This window comes from Pecten maximus, chromosome 7, assembly GCF_902652985.1.
Source record: "Pecten maximus chromosome 7, xPecMax1.1, whole genome shotgun sequence".
Taxonomy (NCBI): Eukaryota; Metazoa; Mollusca; class Bivalvia; order Pectinida; family Pectinidae; genus Pecten; species Pecten maximus.
Window position 1 is genome coordinate 1,392,702 of NC_047021.1, and position 21,918 is coordinate 1,414,619.

At 38.4% G+C, this 21,918-nt stretch overlaps 1 protein-coding gene across 1 annotated transcript in view; it reads right to left on the reverse strand.

Annotated features, from left to right (window-relative positions):
• The window catches only part of LOC117331284 (protein piccolo-like), a 103,070-nt gene that overhangs the window by 25,749 nt on the left and 55,403 nt on the right, over positions 1 to 21,918 (reverse strand). The window contains 4 exon segments of the mRNA XM_033889895.1: positions 3,000 to 3,029; positions 9,068 to 9,518; positions 10,626 to 10,763; positions 17,405 to 17,624. Coding sequence (XP_033745786.1) covers positions 3,000 to 3,029; positions 9,068 to 9,518; positions 10,626 to 10,763; positions 17,405 to 17,624 — 839 coding nt within the window.

Below are 21,918 nucleotides of genomic sequence, written 5' to 3' on the forward strand. Positions count from 1 at the left end.
TAATAGTACTTCTAATTAATATGTAAATTGCATTCTGTGACCTTGTTTTTGATCTACTGGCTAAATAGTTAACTATAAACAAATGTTTTACTATCACTGCATCTAAATACATTACGCAATCTTTTTTATTACGAAATAATATTATAACATACGAAATGTTATTAGCAAATGTCAAGATGAATTATATATACTTCAAACGGTACTTTAATTAAAAAGTACAATTATAAACCGTGTCTTTAATCTATCATAGTTAGCCCTGTTTCTCCCCGTGTTATCTTACAGACGATGCATTTACTTAATGTGTACTATCTTATGTTAAGGTGCCAAAGCTCCTTAAAGATGTCCAGTAATGTATAGTCTACAACCATTGTCGCGGTTTAAACCAATACTTATTCAACATTCCGATACTTCCCTTTAATGGTCTGGCCAGGAAAACAAGCCAGACATTGTCGCGTTAAAGGTATCTGGTTCACATTAAGATAACAAAGTGGTTGCTAATAATGAATATATACCATGTCTTGCAGGCCCTTTTAGACATTTAAGTTAAACAGTATATCGGCAGAATAGTGTTTGGATCACCTGACAAAACAGTCCACACTTTAACCACAACATAATATTTCTGCATCACTAACACCACCATTATATACAATACTCTGAAATTGTAAAAGAACATATCAACAAAACCAATGACATTTTTATGTTAAACGTTGAAGATTGGACGACCTCCATTTTAAAGATCCGGAGTTTTAAGGTACATGGATATGGATTAGCGGGGAAAGCAATGTGTATGAGACCTATGAGAAATATAATAGTCTTTGTGAATAACATTTTCAAAAAGAATATTAGAATACGATTATTTGTTAAGTAGTAAGGGCAATGATCACCTATTATAAACAACGTTACATCATCTACACACCTCTATATAAGTAACACACATCGATTTGATATCTGGTATTAAGAAAATCGGTTTTATATCTGGTATCTAGAAACTATTTGCACGTACGGTTAATCGTTTTATTAACGGAAAAGAAATCATATTCTTTTTCACATCGGGTGATATAGTGTATGAGGACTGGGTAGGTGGCGCTACATTCGGTGATATAATGTATGAGGACTGGGTAGGTGGCGCTACATCTAGTGATATAATGTATGAGGACTGGGTAGGTGGCGCTACATCCGGTGATATAATGTATGAGGACTGGGTAGGTGGCGCTACATTCGGTGATATAATGTATGAGGACTGGGTAGGTGGCGCTACATCTAGTGATATAATGTATGAGGACTGGGTAGGTGGCGCTACATCCAGTGATATAATGTATGAGAACTGGGTAGGTGGCGCTACATCCAGTGATATAATGTATACGGACTGGGTAGGTGGCGCTACATCCAGTGATATAATGTATGAGGACTAGGTAGGTGGCGCTACATCTAGTGATATAATGTATGAGGACTGGGTAGGTGGCGCTACATCCGGTGATATAATGTATGAGGACTGGGTAGGTGGCGCTACATTCGGTGATATAATGTATGAGGACTGGGTAGGTGGCGCTACATCTAGTGATATAATGTATGAGGACTGGGTAGGTGGCGCTACATTCGGTGATATAATGTATGAGGACTGGGTAGGTGGCGCGACATCTAGTGATATAATGTATGAGGACTGGGTAGGTGGCGCTACATTCGGTGATATAATGTATGAGGACTGGGTAGGTGGCGCTACATCCAGTGATATAATGTATACGGACTGGGTAGGTGGCGCTACATCCGGTGATACAATGTATGAGGACTGGGTAGGTGGCGCTACATCCAGTGATATAGTGTATGACTGGGTAGGTGGCGCTACATCCAGTGATATAATGTATGAGGACTGGGTAGGTGGCGCTACGTCCGGTGATATAATGTATGAGGACTGGGTAGGTGGCGCTACGTCCGGTGATATAATGTATGAGGACTGGGTAGGTGGCGCTACGTCCGGTGATATAATGTATGAGGACTGGGTAGGTGGCGCTACATCCAGTGATATAGTGTATGAGGACTGGGTAGGTGGCGCTACATCCAGTGATATAATGTATTAGGACTGGGTAGGTGGCGCTACGTCCAGTGATATGATGTATGAGGACTTGGTAGGTGGCGCTACGTCCAGTGATATAATGTATGAGGACTGGGTAGGTGGCGCTCAGTGTAGCTGGAGACAATGATAACAAAAGCCAGACATAAGCGTGTTGGGCAAATATTAAAATAGCGTACAAGTGAAGCAAAGCTTTGTAATGAAATCAAAGTTAAAACAGAACCTGAAGACGGTCACTGAATAGTAATTATAAACAGACTTGTTATACATAATTGCCAAATAGCCTTCACAGCAGCATGGGACACCTAAACACATCGTTTAAAAAGAGGGAAAGTCACGGACATAGGCAGCAACATTTTCTTTTTCGTAAAAGTCCCTTTTCTCTTAATGTCGGCGAAATAATTTTTCCCTGAAATTAACCAAGAATGTTTTTTTTTTTTTAAATAAATATTGGAAGTTCAGATATATGGCGTTGTTTGCAGGGTATCATTTGACCCACTATTATTTTGGTTCAGATGATTACGTTAGATTAACAAATTGGATTCAGTTTCCCGTATCAGAATTCCATTAATCCATAATTATTGTACAGCAGCAATAAAACCTATTGACAAAAACGAAGCATGTTTCGGGTTCAACAATATTAACGGGGTGGATGTCGTCCGTAGACTACTGGGTGAGTATCAGAATCATTACAAAATTCAAGAAGGCTTTTGACGAGAACATATATAAACAATAATTCTTACAGATTTACCACCTCCGGGAGTAACATAAACACCTCGAGGAAAGGTAACTACGTGATGTGCCTGATTAACTGAAAACTATATAAATGAATACTGAAATGTAGCATGCAAACTTAAGTAAATATAATGTTCGAAATAAATTGGAGGAAGAGTGCGTGCTGTAGCACTGAGTGTAAGTATAGAGTATTCACCACAGCTGCCGACCATGGTCCTGAGGACGCCTGTAACGAAACGCCATACGGTCAACATTGCTGCCTTATCGATGATTTCATTATGTAAAATGCTCTTTCTCGACCATGACGTTTTTATTAGATGAAAACGCGAGATGAAAGCAGTATGGATTACAACAATCATTTGTAAAATGAATATTTCATATATATTCAATATATGTATCAATACTGATTAGAATGACAGCGTTTGTATGTGGATGAGACTTAAAAAAATGGCAAATTCAATTGTACTAGATTTGATATAATTATATTGACATTACTGTATCATACATTGACAATGGTAAAGTATCCAATCGTCAGCTCCTATGACGTCACGGAATTTCGTTTATTTTTAGCTGAAGTGAAGACATTAATACAGTATCAGTATTTAATAAGCACTTTTGTTTTCGACTTTTATTATTATGAAACGTAAAACAAAAATATAAGCTTGTTTAGCAAACTTCCCGTACAGTAGGATCAATACGTTTTGTCATTAGTTTATAGCCTACCTGACAAAATAATAAAATCGCTAAGTATGGTTACAAAATGGACGTTATTGTACTTATAGTTTTATAAAAGAATTACTTAACTACCATAAGGAATATAAGCAAGATTACTGTGCATTTGGATATTGGTATTTAGTTGATGGCATACACCTATATTAGGAATACCTCTGGATTTACACATGATTATCCCAGGTTCGCGATACCTATTAACTTTCGAATAATAACATAAAAATATGCCTTCGGAATACCTCTTGATTTTCAGACGATGACCCTTCTTTGGCCTATCAATGTAAATATATTGACAACATTTTACGTTCGGAATACCTCTTACTCTAACATGGGACCTTCTCTAGAAACAACTTTAAGAGCGGAAAATATTCCGTGAGGCCATGCAAGTTAGCGTTGTGTATGCATACATTCAACATGCTTACGTATCAAATGCAGAAATGATCAATACGGGATATTTATTAACCATTGTTAAACAGCAATTCATTAATTTGTTGTGACCAATATTGACAATGAAATGGAATATAAAACGCACAAATTACATAGCATAAACAATAAAAAAATAAAAATGTATGAAATGTTTACCAATAAAAAAGTTCGAAATTGTAACTCAAATCACGTCTGTCATTCTTCATGAGTATTAAATATCAAAGCACATACCCAAATAATTGTGTAGTGACATTGATCTAGGATTAAATACACTTCTGTAGATATGGACTTATATACCTGGTATAATATATCTGTATCTTAAACTAGATCACATTGTGTCGTGCATAACAGATTAGTGTACTAACGTTCACACATTGTAACAGTGATTTGACGTTAACACACTGTAACATTGGTCAGTCAGTAATTTGACGTTAACACACTGTAACATTGGTCAGTCAGTAATTTGACGTTAACACATTGTAACATTGGTCAGTCAGAAATTTGACGTTAACACATTGTAACATTGGTCAGTCAGAAATTTGACGTTAACACACTGTAACATTGGTCAGTCAGAAATTTGACGTTAACACACTGTAACATTGGTCAGTCAGAAATTTGACGTTAACACACTGTAACATTGGTCAGTCAGTAATTCACACGTGCCATCACGTCTATATACACGTAAGATCACTACTGTGTCCACATATCTTACCATACAATATGACACTTTGTCTGTAATACTGATCTCTCCTCTCAGACATTGACCTTTTCCCTGAGACATTGACCTTTTCCCTGAGACATTGACCTTTTCCCTGAGACATTGACCTTTTCCCTGAGACATTGACCTTTTCCCTGAGACATTCACCTTTTCTTTGTGATATTGACTTTTTCTCTGAGAAATTTACATTTTCTTCTGGACATTGAGCTTTTCTTTGCGACATTGAACTTTTCCTTGTGATATTGTCCTTATTTTTGTGATATTGACCTTTTCTCCGAGACACTGGCCTTTTCTTTATGACATTGACCTTTTCTCATAGACATTGACCTTTTCTTTGCGAAGTTGACCTTTTCTTTGTGACATTGACCTTATTTTTGTGACATTGACATTTTCTCTGACACTGGCCTTTTCTTCGTGACATTAGCATTTTCTTCGTGACATTGACATGAGTTTGTGACATTGACCTTATTTTTGTGATATTGACCTTTTCTTGGAGACATTGACCTTTTCTTCATGATATTGACCGTATTTTTGTGACATTGGCCTTTTCTTCGTTTTTTTCATTATTTTTTCTTCATTATGATCATAGTTAGAAGGATAAAACAATACTTAATTTCTACTTTAACGACATTTTATGTTACGAGTAACACAATTGGTTGTGCTATAATTTGTCTCCTGCTTATATACTATTTTTATTGTGATTGTGATTACAAAAAAATGTTATCAATCAATAAAAATCCATGCACTCGAAATATAAACCATCTGTTACTTTGTCCATTGACAGATGGAAAAGACATTGCTAACCCACGTTATATTAAACGTGATAATGTTCCTACGCAGTCTGTATTAACATTCTGTAAAAGACGCATCCCTGCAATAATTCCGCATTTATTTAAAGTCAAAGTTCATTAATAGCAATAACAAGCTCTCGATCACATCGTTTCAAGAATATCCGCGCTGTTTAATGCATGCCTCACCTAATATAATACAGTGGGCGATATCTGACCTATCACAGTAGACCAACTAGACAATACATGTAACAGTTCTACATCAGTAACACCGTCCACTTATAGACCAACTAGCCAAACATGTAACAGTTCTACATCAGTAACACCGTCCACTTATAGACTAACTAGCCAAACATGTAACAGTTCTACATCAGTAACACCGTCCACTTATAGACCAACTAGTCAATACATGTAACAGTTCTACATCAGTAACACCGTCCACTTATATACCAACTAGCCAATACATATAACAGTTCTACATCAGTAACACCGTCCACTTATAGACCAACTAGCCAATACATGTAACAGTTCTACATCAGTAACACCGTCCACTTATAGACCAACTAGAGAATACATGTAACAGCTCTACATCAGTAACACCGTCCACTTATAGACCAACTAGACAATACATGTAACAGTTCTACATCAGTAACACCGTCCACTTATAGACCAACTAGCCAAACATGTAACAGTTCTACATCAGTAACACCGTCCACTTATAGACCAACTAGACAAACATGTAACAGTTCTACATCAGTAACACCGTCCACTTATAGACCAACTAGCCAATACATGTAACAGTTCTACATCAGTAACACCGTCCACTTATAGACCAACCAGCCTACCATGTAACAGTTCTACATCAGTAATACCGTCTACTTATAGACCAACTAGCCAATACATGTAACAGTTCTTCATCAGTAACACCGTCCACTTATAGACCAACTAGCCAAACGTGTAACAGTTCTACATCAGTAACACCGTCCACTTATAGACCAACTAGCCAATACATGTAACAGTTCTACATCAGTAACACCGTCCACTTATAGACCAACTAGCCAATACATGTAACAGTTCTACATCAGTAACACCGTCCACTTATAGACCAACTAGCCAATACATGTAACAGTTCTACATCAGTAACACCGTCCACTTATAGACCAACTAGCCAATACATGTAACAGTTCTACATCAGTAACACCGTCCACTTATAGACCAACTAGCCAATACATGTAACAGTTCTACATCAGTAACACCGTCCACTTATAGACCAACTAGCCAATACATGTAACAGTTCTACATCAGTAACACCGTCCACTTATAGACCAACTAGCCAATACATGTAACAGTTCTACATCAGTAACACCGTCCACTTATAGACCAACTAGCCAATACATGTAACAGTTCTACATCAGTAACACCGTCCACTTATAGACCAACTAGCCAATACATGTAACAGTTCTACATCAGTAACACCGTCCACTTATAGACCAACTAGCCAATACATGTAACAGTTCTACATCAGTAACACCGTCCACTTATAGACCAACTAGCCAATACATGTAACAGTTCTACATCAGTAACACCGTCCACTTATAGACCAACTAGCCAATACATGTAACAGTTCTACATCAGTAACACCGTCCACTTATAGACCAACTAGCCTACCATGTAACAGTTCTACATCAGTAACACCGTCCACTTATAGACCAACTAGCCAATACATGTAACAGTTCTACATCAGTAACACCGTCCACTTATAGACCAACTAGCCAATACATGTAACAGTTCTACATCAGTAACACCGTCCACTTATAGACCAACTAGCCAATACATGTAACAGTTCTACATCAGTAACACCGTCCACTTATAGACCAACTAGACAATACATGTAACAGTTCTACATCAGTAACACCGTCCACTTATAGACCAACTAGCCAATACATGTAACAGTTCTACATCAGTAACACCGTCCACTTATAGACCAACTAGCCAATACATGTAACAGTTCTACATCAGTAACACCGTCCACTTATAGACCAACTAGCCAAACATGTAACAGTTCTACATCAGTAACACCGTCCACTTATAGACCAACTAGCCAATACATGTAACAGTTCTACATCAGTAACACCGTCCACTTATAGACCAACTAGCCAATACATGTAACAGTTCTACATCAGTAACACCGTCCACTTATAGACCAACTAGCCAATACATGTAACAGTTCTACATCAGTAACACCGTCCACTTATAGACCAACTAGCCAATACATGTAACAGTTCTACATCAGTAACACCGTCCACTTATAGACCAACTAGCCAATACATGTAACAGTTCTACATCAGTAACACCGTCCACTTATAGACCAACTAGCCAATACATGTAACAGTTCTACATCAGTAACACCGTCCACTTATAGACCAACTAGCCAATACATGTAACAGTTCTACATCAGTAACACCGTCCACTTATAGACCAACTAGCCAATACATGTAACAGTTCTACATCAGTAACACCGTCCACTTATAGACCAACTAGACAAACATGTAACAGTTCTACATCAGTAACACCGTCCACTTTCTAGCTCTAATATGCGACCTGATTGACCTGATTGACCTGAGTGACCTCGGTCCTCATTCCCTATTGGGTAACGCCTACATACCATTGATGTGTTAGAGGTGTAGCTTGGTAGACTTATTGGTAAGTACCATTGCTTCAGATCGCAATTTTATTTCCCCCCCGATTTGTCCTCGTGGTAGCCAATGGCTTCTATGGAATCTTTGTGAGCATCAATTAAACCAAATCTGATGTCCAATCCACCTCGTGTTTGATGTTTATGACCCCGTTAGGACTATGATGTAGATAATAACCAGTATACACTACAGTAGTTAGTAGCATTGGGCCTGCTCAAGCTAGTCAATACTATACCTGGTAGACAAATAACGGATCTACATGCCAAACAGGGACAATTGATTTTACCACAGCTAGGTACAGATTGACACTCCTAACTCGTCCTATACTGCTCTCATCAATTTTAAATTGCGAACGTCTACTGGGACATATTTTGTTCGTGTTCGGTACATTTGTTTTCAATGCCAGCTGGCATGCGTGATTTGAAGAGGGACATGATAGTCGGTCTCAAGTTTGCCCTGTATCAGTTGTACGCCTTTATTGACAAAAATATTGGGAAAATATGCTTTTTAACCAAGAAATAAAATGATGTATTATATTGCCTTCTATTGTCAAGAAATAAACAGGATAAGACCTACCTCTTATCAGAAAATACAGAAAATCTGTCCACAACAACATATAATAAAGAAAATATTCCACTCCAACATATATGATAAAGAAAATATGTCAACTTCAATAAATAAAATACAGAAAATTGTCCCCAGGGTGTAAACAAGAAAGACTGGAAACATGGAATAAAAGAACAAGATTAATCCCCAATAAATATCATTACACCATGAAGTCATGCTATATGGATTTGTAGATAGCGCTCGCGTGATACAATAAATAATAAGAAAATTCCAACAAAAATAAACAGTACACAAATACATGTGTACAATGATAGGAATGTTTTACAGTATGTTACGTTACCTCGGAGTCTCGACTGACCACCAGAACTAGAAGGTCCATCCTCAGACACTGGGCTATCTATTAAAGATTCCCGGCTGCCTTCCGTACTTTTCGAAATGCCCTTCGGGGGTAGGCCGGGTCGTGGTGCCGGTACCGGAGGTGTGTTGGGTAATGAGGTTTGGTGAAGTAGACTTGCTGGTTTTTTTGGTATAGGTGGTTTTGTTCTCACTGTTTCTGGTTCTGACACTGACCTATCGAGTGAATGTTTACTTCCCCTATCGGACACACTTCGTCCATTTCCTTTATCAACCGAATTTCTCCCATTAACTTTTTCCGCTGAATTCCGTCCATTTCCTCTTTCTGCCAGGCTTCTTCCATTTGACCTTTCTGTACTAGTCCGCCCGTTACCTTTATCTGTAGGTTTAACATTGTTTCTCTCTACTTGGTGTTTCCCATTGCCTTTGTCTTTGTCCTAAACAAACACACAAATAAGGATCATTACAATGTACGCTTTAACACGTTAAGGGTATTTTGATTAATCTGAAACATTCGGTCCTTAAACAATCATTTCTGCATCAAAACGTGAGATTTTTCCCATACTCTTTTTTACAATTCTATTCCCCATTTCAAACATAAGAAAATCCTTCATTCCGTTCTCTTGTGATGAGAGTTTTTTTTCCAAGAAAAGCGACCGGCGTTATAATAACATACGGCTAGTACACATAGACAATACACTAAATATGAAATCGTGAGAGTGACTTAATTTCTGATCGACGAGATCTTTGTTGAGTTGTTTAGTGACCAGATCTTTTAACTGATTATTAACTTATCCATGGGGAACATGTTTTCATATAAGATTGATTATATTGAAGAGCTTATCAAAACAGGTAACAGAGACCATGTATATCATAAAATCAGTGATACCACAGACTCCTAAAAATCAGCCGCTTATCTCGACCTTTATTTACAACGTGACCAACGGGGACAGCTCCCATATAAGCTGTATAATAAGCGTGGTGTTTTCATTTTCCCAAATGTCAATTGTCAATTTCCAACAAGTAACATGTGGTTTCGTTATCACCGCCCAAGTTCTCATTTTTGGATTGTATAATTTGACTAGAATTTTATGGCAGGTGTCGCCGTAACCTAGATGTGTATGGCAGGTGTCGTCGATAAAGCAGAAGACGTTTACTCCCCAGGACCACCTGGTCCTAATCTCCTTGTACTTTTTCATGTGTCGCCAAGCAGATGTATCTGTTAGTCCATACCTTGGCCTCGTTTTATCGATTTTGAATTAGAGTTATAGTTATTATGTAACCGTGTCAGTATTCTCTATTGTTTTAACCTCTATAACATAGGATCAATTCAATAGCCTCTACAGAAACTGACACTAGCAATTCAAACTTGACTTTTCTCTAGATATGTCCATCTCAACTCACTCTCAGACCCATGCATATGGATCATTCACTATACATGATAAGTATTTCTTTCCCACTCTGCATTACAGATGGGTTCTCTTACACTTAACGTCATCAATATTTACAATGACACACTAAATAATGATTAGTGTATTGTTTACCTTCATAGTTTCCATCCGAGTTTCTATTTGTTTTGACAGTGGTACTTCCGCCCTCGGCTCCACTCCCGGATGCCACATACCAGAACTCAGTACCAACTTCCGGCGTTTCAGACACGCTGTACACACCCATTCTTGCAGCTGAAATACGTGTTGTTACGATTGTATGAGTTGCGGACCGTTTATACTAGGATTTCTATTAGACGGTATGTTATTAGTGCTATGTATCTATAATCTGTTTTACAATCCACTGACTTTGGGGATAATTAAGAATATAATAGAATATATACACAATTTTAGCTCCTTTAAAATCATCTTTTTTCGGAAATATACAGAATTAATTATATAAGGGGTTAAGGCCACACTCTCCTCTTCTAAATTCTGGGTCTATTTTCCTGACTTCCCCTATTCATTTCCACACGTTTGGTCCCTATCCTCACTAATGAGTCCAAGAAGGACGTTTGTGTACTGTGCATAAATTCCGAACCGATGGCACTTTTAAAGAACTCTGACATTGGCATACAGGGTTACAACAAACCTTGGGGATTAATTAAAAAAAACATCAGTGTTAACTACCAAGCGATTTTAAAGGACTGCACCAGAGATGCAAAGCCGAGTAACATGTTGATATATGATTTATTAAGTTTATTCCGAAGTCACAGAAGATTAACTTTCTGTGGAGGTATCGGTGTAAATGAGACCACGTGATAATCGTAATTACAACCAAGTGAGTGGAAGTGTATTGAGTTCCGATTCTGTTGTCAAAATTACAACACTGTTACAACTGGGTATGTGATTGAACCTCAATCATTCAATTTTCACACACTTCTGCTTAAAATAGTTGCTGGTCGACTTTCCCTGTGCGATAGCAATATATCAAACCCGCTTAGTGTCAAGATCGATATGTGAAATAATGGAAATTGAGAGGTTTGTAGTGATATATCAATATTAATTACATAATATTAGAAGTTGAAAGTTCCTGGTACAAAGCTACTGTGTAATTGGATAATTAGTTTTATTGATTGTCCTTGTCCTTTTCTGACATGGATAACTTTTTGGTAGCCTATTGTATACTGTAGCATGTTAATATGTCCACGTGTCGTACAATATAAATATAGCACACAGTCGTATGCGGTAATAGGTAACAAAAATCTATTTATCATCATCAAAGACACCTGGACGAGGCCTCCGTCGTTTTTTTGTTTTTCTATGACGTACATTAATTTTGCATAGACGTTATTCCAACGGTTTCCGATACCCCAGTTTACTACCACAGAACACGCGAGGGCGATATCGAATTCATAGTTATTACAGAAACCAGCGGTGTTAAGCCGAACATGTGAGTGGATAGCTATTTGTTCTGAGACAGATTAACTTCGCACAATTAACAATGCTATCTGATAATGGGTTGCAATTAAGTGTCAATTTTACAATTGCCCACTTCTCTTCAAAACCCAATCAGAAGCTTAATTCTGGGGCGCAGCAACGCTATTGTAATCTCTTTGATTCAAACAAATGGCTATCGATTGATCGGCTTCAGCGTTCTTAGCGGATTATACTCGTGTGTTTTCTCCGTGCTGGAGATACCGGAATGGCTGTCGGAACGTGCTCGGTCAGGGATAAACCCCATCGATCTGGTTAGTGAGCAGTGTTTACTACAAATATAGATATTATATTCCATCGAAGGTTACAAACGATTTTTATATAAGTATATTTATTACGTTCTTTGTAGCAGTTGTCTATATGCGATAATTAAAAGCCAAATTTTAGTACATTAACTGTTCACAACATTAAACAGGCGACATTCTACTTATCTGTCACACAAATTGTATTCATATTAGCTGATAACAGTTCAGTACTTTGGTATCTACAGAATTACTTGGTGATGTCATAGAAACCATCACCACACTGTCAGTGCCTATAGCTACAAGAACTAAGCATACGATGCATTTATTTAAAATATCATATACAACCATGGCATTGTCCTCATTCTAAGAATCTCCTAATGTTTCAGACAGAAAACCAGTTAAAATGCACACTTTCATTGTCGTTATACATGTTTTGATCTCGATAAAAGAAAATCGAGTACATCAGTTTAAGTTCTACAACAATTTAACCATAAGATTACACAGGCCGCATTACGATATATCGGCCGTCCTTGTGGCGTGTCAACCAGGTGTGACTGGTGTACTACCGGCGGTCCTTGTGGTGTACCGACCTGGTGTGACTGGTGTACTACCGGCGGTCCTTGTGGCGTGTCAACCAGGTGTGACTGGTGTATTACCGGCGGTCCTTGTGGTGTACCGACCAGGTGTGACTGGTGTACTACCGGCGGTCCTTGTGGCGTGCCGACCAGGTGTCACTGGTGTACTACCGGCGGTCCTTGTGGTGTACCGACCAGGTGTGACTGGTGTACTACCGGCGGTCCTTGTGGTGTACCGACCAGGTGTGACTGGTGTACTACCGGCGGTCCTTGTGGCGTGCCGACCAGGTGTGACTGGTGTACTACCGGCGGTCCTTGTGGTGTACCGACCAGGTGTGACTGGTGTACTACCGCTCCTCCCTCTCCTTTCCCCCCGCAGACCGGCGGTCCTTGTGGCGTGCCGACCAGGTGTCACTGGTGTACTACCGGCGGTCCTTGTGGCGTGCCGACCAGGTGTCACTGGTGTACTACCGGCGGTCCTTGTGGCGTGCCGACCAGGTGTCACTGGTGTACTACCGGCGGTCCTTGTGGCGTGCCGACCAGGTGTCACTGGTGTACTACCGGCGGTCCTTGTGGTGTACCGACCAGGTGTCACTGGTGTACTACCGGCGGTCCTTGTGGTGTACCGACCAGGTGTCACTGGTGTACTACCGGCGGTCCTTGTGGTGTACCGACCAGGTGTCACTGGTGTATTACCGGCGGTCCTTGTGGCGTGCCGACCAGGTGTCACTGGTGTACTACCGCGGTCCTTTTGTCGTGCCGACCAGGTGTGACTGGTGTACTACCGGCGGTCCTTGTGGCGTGCGGACCAGGTGTCACTGGTGTATTACCGGCGGTCCTTGTGGCGTGGCGACCAGGTGTGACTGGTGTACTACCAGCGGTCCTTGGGGCGTGCCGACCAGGTGTGACTTGTCTATGGTACTGTTTACAATCTACATACAATGTACTTCCTTCTTTCAGATAAAAAATAGATTCAAAGGACGTGTATAGGAGAAAATCAATGCCATACTGGTAGCTACAGACACGTGTGCACCCACCTGATTTTAGATCATTTTCCCAAGTTAATCAAACATCTATCGAACCTATTGAGTTCAACCTCGGACGACCGACACCAATTTTCCATGCCATTGAACGCGATTTCCTTATTGATTTCTAATGCAAATCAGGATTCTTTTAGCTGCCACTAAACGTTCCACTGGTATGTGTAGTCAAGACAGGAGAGATGGCAATACCACGGGACACTTAACACAAGGATGTGAGGAGGAAGGGAGTCAAGACAGAGGAGATGATAATACCACGGGACACTTAACACAAGGATGTGAGGAGGAAAGGAGTCAAGACAGGAGAGATGGTAATACCACGGGACACTTAACACAAGGATGTGAGGAGGAAGGGAGTCAAGACAGAGGAGATGACAATACCACGGGACACTTAACACAAGGATGTGAGGAGGAAGGGAGTCAAGACAGAGGAGATGATAATACCACGGGACACTTAACACAAGGATGTGAGGAGGAAGGGAGTCAAGACAGAGGAGATGATAATACCACGGGACACTTAACACACGGATGTGAGGAGGAAGGGAGTCAAGACAGAGGAGATGATAATACCACGGGACACTTAACACAAGGATGTGAGGAGGAAGGGAGTCAAGACAGAGGAGATGATAATACCACGGGACACTTAACACAAGGATGTGAGGAGGAAGGGAGTCAAGACAGAGGAGATGATAATACCACGGGACACTTAACACAAGGATGTGAGGAGGAAGGGAGTCAAGACAGAGGAGATGATAATACCACGGGACACTTAACACACGGATGTGAGGAGGAAGGGAGTCAAGACAGGAGAGATGATAATACCACGGGACACTTAACACAAGGATGTGAGGAGGAAGGGAGTCAAGACAGAGGAGATGATAATACCACGGGACACTTAACACAAGGATGTGAGGAGGAAGGGAGTCAAGACAGAGGAGATGATAATACCACGGGACACTTAACACAAGGATGTGAGGAGGAAGGGAGTCAAGACAGGAGAGATGACACTACCACGGGACACTTAACACAAGGATGTGAGGAGAAAGGGAGTCAAGACAGGAGAGATGACACTACCACGGGACACTTTACACAAGGATGTGAGGAGGAAGGGAGTCAAGACAGGAGAGATGATAATACCACGGGACACTTAACACAAGGATGTGAGGAGGAAGGGAGTCAAGACAAGAGAGATGATAATACCACGGGACACTTAACACAAGGATGTGAGGAGGAAGGGAGTCAAGACAGAGGAGATGATAATACCACGGGACACTTAACACAAGGATGTGAGGAGGAAGGGAGTCAAGACAGAGGAGATGATAATACCACGGGACACTTAACACAAGGATGTGAGGAGGAAGGGAGTCAAGACAGAGGAGATGATAATACCACGGGACACTTAACACAAGGATGTGAGGAGGAAGGGAGTCAAGACAGGAGAGATGATGATACCACGGGACACTTAACACAAGGATGTGAGGAGGAAGGGAGTCAAGACAGAGGAGATGATAATACCACGGGACACTTAACACAAGGATGTGAGGAGGAAGGGAGTCAAGACAGAGGAGATGATAATACCACGGGACACTTAACACAAGGATGTGAGGAGGAAGGGAGTCAAGACAGGAGAGATGATGATACCACGGGACACTTAACACAAGGATGTGAGGAGGAAGGGAGTCAAGACAGAGGAGATGACAATACCACGGGACACTTAACACAAGGATGTGAGGAGGAAGGGAGTCAAGACAGGAGAGATGACACTACCACGGGACACTTTACACAAGGATGTGAGGAGGAAGGGAGTCAAGACAGGAGAGATGATAATACCACGGGACACTTAACACAAGGATGTGAGGAGGAAGGGAGTCAAGACAGAGGAGATGATAATACCACGGGACACTTAACACAAGGATGTGAGGAGGAAGGGAGTCAAGACAGGAGAGATGACACTACCACGGGACACTTAACACAAGGATGTGAGGAGGAAGGGAGTCAAGACAGGAGAGATGATGATACCACGGGACACTTAACACAAGGATGTGAGGAGGAAGGGAGTCAAGACAGAGGAGATGATAATACCACGGGACACTTAACACAAGGATGTGAGGAGGAAGGGAGTCAAGACAGAGGAGATGATAATACCACGGGACACTTAACACAAGGATGTGAGGAGGAAGATAGTCGAACCGACACTCGCTCCTAGATTTACACCCGTGACACGATATCGGAGAGGGAAATAGGCTCCAAACATCTTATGATACTCATAGAGTCTACTTCAGTCACTGTGTAACCTTTTCCCAGTTCTTTTTTCTAGACTCCTCGTTACACAATCATGTATTTTGAAATGTAAAGGAAGATTATGATGACATGTTTAATAAATTATATAGCTGGTTTCGCGATTGCTCGTTCAAAGTAAGGTAGTCATTGTGCGTTTCAGGTCCTTAATTATATGTATATATCACAATAAACTCTCCAATCCTAGATAATATTTTTTCTAAAATCTGATTTTCTAAATAGCTGCTCAAAAACTTGGTATGCACAGTTACGGCCCATAACGAACATACATGTAACATCTAAGAAATCTTAAGATCCCTCGAAATCACGAGCAATCTTAAAAGGGGATACGATCAACCGATCATGGCGGTTTTAGTTCATTACAAAAATGTTAAAGGCACAGTTAATATTATTAGGAAACGTGTATGTGTAAGCTGAGACATATTCCTTGAGAGGTGTCTGAGGAATGTGTGATCTGTGATGTTAAAAATGTTGATTCGTTATAAACGACGGAGGAAACTTTTTGTTCGATCACGTAACGTGACAGGGTGATAACTGGTAGTCAAATTAGATTATTGTGATCACAATGTGTTGAGACAAGGTGTTCCAGGGGAGTATGCGTCATCTGCTTTTGGGAAACCAGTTCTACAGCCATTTTTCGCTGATGCAAGAAACGAAGCATACATTTTAAAAATTCAAAATATATATGTATATATATCTAAATTTCTACTCACGTTTTACTCATTTGAACTACTAGATTTTGATTCATTTGCCCATGATTTGGTAAGAATTTAGATAGGGTATGGACACATGCATAATTCCTTACCATTTACCAGTATCAATCCGCCACATAAAGGGAGAGGTTTTCCTTATCAGGAAAGCACATGTAATACGCATCATGTGTTAAGATATATTTATTGCTATTACGTTCTATGAAATTGCATAGACTTGGGCAAGCATTAAGTCGTCAATATAGCAGACCTGTGAAAGCACGTTTCGGATTTCAAAAGAGTATTGGATAGGAATATAAGCATTGAATCTTGCTTTGTCGGTATCATGGGCTGATGAATTGAGTTGATTTGGAACACATCCAACAGTTCATCGAAATTTGTTTCAATTTTAGCTCAACACATCACCCAATGAACCCGACAAAATCAAAATACATTCAATTAAATAAAATCATCAAAGTGATAAACTTATAAAATTACATCTTCAGTAGAATAGTAATCCTAAGTTTTGGTAATACCTTCCATTACACTTACCCTAGTCGTAAGTGAACCTTCGAAAGATCCACATTCCGCACAGGTGAGTTTTTCGCAATCCACACAAACATCTTGGCCTTTGCGCATGCCCGAGCCGTCCATACGCAGCTCGTTCTTCATACATAGTGGACATAAAGGTATGTCCTTGAGGTCGGGTTCCACAGACTGTGCTCGTTGTTCCACCGTTAATGCATACGCTGTATAGTCCTGTTCTAGGTCCCTGTAATGTACAAATGGTCACTCAATACAATACAATGAAAACAACTGTAATATATAAATGGTCACTCAATATAGACAATGAAATCATCTGTAATGTATAAATGGTCACTCAAATATAGACAATGAAAACAACTGTGATGTACAAATGGTCACTCAATGTAGACAATGAAAACAACTGTTATATAAATGGTCACTCAATATAGACAATGAAAACAACTGTAATGTATAAATGGTCACTCAATATAGACAATGGAAACAGCTGTGATGTACAAATTGTCACTCAATATAGACAATGAAAACAACTAATGTACAAATGGTCACTCAATATAGGCAATGAAAACAACTAATGTATAAATGGCCACTCAATATAGACAACGAAAACAACTAATGTACAAATGGTCACTCAATATAGACAATGAAAACAACTGTGATGTACAAATGGTCACTCAATATAGACAATGAAAACAACTGTGATGTACAAATGGTCACTCAATATAGACAATGAAAACAACTGTGATATACAAATGGTCACACAATATAGACAACGAAAACAACTGTAATGTATAAATGGTCACTCAATATAGACAACGAAAACAACTGTGAGGTACAAATGGTCACTCAATATAGACAATGAAAACAGCTGTAATATATAAATGGTCACTCAATATAGACAATGAAAACAACTGTAATGTATAAATGGTCACTCAATATAGACAATGAAAACAACTGTGATGTACAAATGGTCACTCAATATAGACAATGAAAACAACTAATGTATAAATGGTCACTCAATATAGACAATGAAAACAACTAATGTATAAATGGTCACTCAATATAGACAACGAAAACAACTGTGACGTATAAATGGTCACTCAATATAGACAATGAAAACAACTAATGTATAAATGGTCACTCAATATAGACAATGACGACAACTAATGTATAAATGGTCACTCAATATAGACAACGAAAACAACTGTAATGTATAAATGGTCACTCAATATAGACAATGAAAACAACTAATGTATAAATGGTCACTCAATATAGACAATGACGACAACTAATGTATAAATGGTCACTCAATATAGACAACGAAAACAACTGTAATGTATAAATGGTCACTCAATATAGACAATGAAAACAACTAATGTATAAATGGTCACTCAATAAGACAATGAAAACAACTAATGTATAAATGGTCACTCAATATAGACAACGAAAACAACTGTGATGTAGAAATGGTCACTCAATATAGATAATGAAAACAACTAATGTATAAATGGGCACTCAATATAGACAATGAAAACAACGGTAATGTATAAATGGTCACTCAATATAGATAATGAAAACAACTAATGTTGAAATGGTCACTCAATATAGACAATGAAAACAACTGTGATGTACAAATGGTCACTCAATATAGACAATGAAAACAACTGTAAGGTACAAATGATCACTCAATATAGACAATGAAAACAACTGTGATGTACAAATGGTCACTCAATATAGACAATGAAAACAACTGTGATATACAAATGGTCACTCAATATAGACAATGAAAACAACTGTGATGTATAAATGGTCACTCAATATAGACAATGAAAACACTTGTGATGTACAAATGGTCACTCAATATAGACAATGAAAACAACGGTGATGTATATAAATGGTCACTCAATATAGACAATGAAAACAACTGTGATGTATAAATGGTCACTCAATATAGACAATGAAATCAACTGTGATGTATAAATGGTCACTCAATATAGACAATGAAAACAACTGTAAGGTACAAATGGTCACTCAATATAGACAATGAAAACAACTGTGATGTATAAATGGTCACTCAATATAGACAATGAAATCAACTGTGATGTATAAATGGTCACTCAATATAGACAATGAAAACAACTGTAATGTATAAATGGTCACTCAATATAGACAATGAAATCAACTGTGATGTATAAATAGTCACTCAATATAGACAATGAAAACAACTGTAAGGTACAAATGGTCACTCAATATAGACAATGAAAACAACTGTGATGTATAAATGGTCACTCAATATAGACAATGAAAACAACTGTGATGTATAAATGGTCACTCAATATAGACAATGAAAGCACTTGTGATGTACAAATGGTCACTCAATATAGACAATGAAAACAACTGTGATGTATAAATGGTCACTCAATATAGACAATGAAATCAACTGTGATGTATAAATGGTCACTCAATATAAACAATGAAATCAACTGTGATGTATAAATGGTCACTCAATATAGACAATGAAAACAACTGTGATGTATAAATGGTCACTCAATATAGACAATGAAAACAACTGTGATGTATAAATGGTCACTCAATACAGACAATGAAAACAACTGTGATATACAAATGGTCACTCAATACAGACAATGAAAACAACTGTGATGTATAAATGGTCACTCAATATAGACAATGAAAGCACTTGTGATGTACAAATGGTCACTCAATATAGACAATGAAAACAACTGTGATGTATAAATGGTCACTCAATATAGACAATGAAAACAACTGTGATGTATAAATGGTCACTCAATATAGACAATGAAATCAACTGTGATGTATAAATGGTCACTCAATATAGACAATGAAAACAACGGTGATGTATAAATGGTCACTCAATATAAACAATGAAACCAACTGTCAGGTACAAATGGTCACTCAATATAGACAATGAAAACAACTGTGATGTATAAATGGTCACTCAATATAGACAATGAAAACAACTGTGATGTATAAATGGTCACTCAATATAGACAATGAAAGCACTTGTGATGTACAAATGGTCACTCAATATAGACAATGAAAACAACTGTGATGTATAAATGGTCACTCAATATAGACAATGAAATCAACTGTGATGTATAAATGGTCACTCAATATAGACAATGAAAACAACTGTGATGTATAAATGGTCACTCAATATAGACAATGAAAACAACTTATATACAAATGTTCACTCAATATAGACAATGAAGACAACTGTGATGTATAAATGGTCACTCAATATAGACAATGGAAACAACTGTAATGTATAAATGGTCATTCAATATAGACAATGGAAACAACTAATATACAAATGGTCACTCAATATAGACAATGAAAACAACTGTGATGTATAAATGGTCACTCAATATAGACAAAGAAAACAACTGTGATGTATAAATGGTCACTCAATATAGACAATGAAAACAACGGTGATGTATAAATGGTCACTCAATATAGACAATGAAAACAACGGTGATGTATAAATGGTCACTCAATATAGACAATGAAAACAACTGTGGTGTATAAATGGTCACTCAATATAGACAATGAAAACAACTGTAAGGTACAAATGGTCACTCAATATAGACAATGAAAACAACTGTGACGTATAAATGGTCACTCAATATAGACAATGAAAACAACTGTGACGTATAAATGGTCACTCAATATAGACAATGAAAACAAAACTTCGTGTCGAATTATACCCCAGCTGCTAAATAAATTAACTTAATGACTACCTTACACAAGCATACTAGTTCATCAAAATATCGTAATTAAAACCAGAGTATCAGGAACAAGATGTTCACCTGATGTAAACAAATTCCTTCGGTATTTCTAAGATACCAGATTTTGAGGGTTTTTTAACGTATTTTGTAACGTTAATCAAGAAGTGGATATCTCGGTCCAGTTGCTGGGACTGTAAGATTTAAATAATACTTGATTGGTTTAGTAATAAAAGTGTTCTCCTGTTGAACGGAAATATCTTTTAATAATTGAAATAAGTTCTAATATGTAAAAGAAAATGACACTGAAATGATTAGGATCCGTTAATTAGACGGTATCCAGTAAGGCAGATCTAAAGAACTAATTAACATATATAGTCATAGTCACATTACTTAATGCTCCCTGTGGTCACTATAGCCATAACCCTGTTGTCCTGTGGTCACTAGATGTAAACATGTGGTCTCCTACTCTAATGAGTTTTCAAAGTCAAAATAATAAACACAGTGCCGTTTTTGTCTATTTATATCAAATACGTATTATATTCTTTTAGCAACAAGCATTAGTAAGTTTGTACCCGAAGTTACACAGTGATCAATATGTGTGCTGTTCATGATATTCTGACAAGGAGGTTCGGAACATCCTGAAAACATACGACAACATACGCCACCGTTAAAAAGTCTTTGATTCGCCAGTAGTCACATGTACGTGGCTATCACCAAGGGGACGGTGGCATAAGTCCTAATGATTTGGCCCAGACA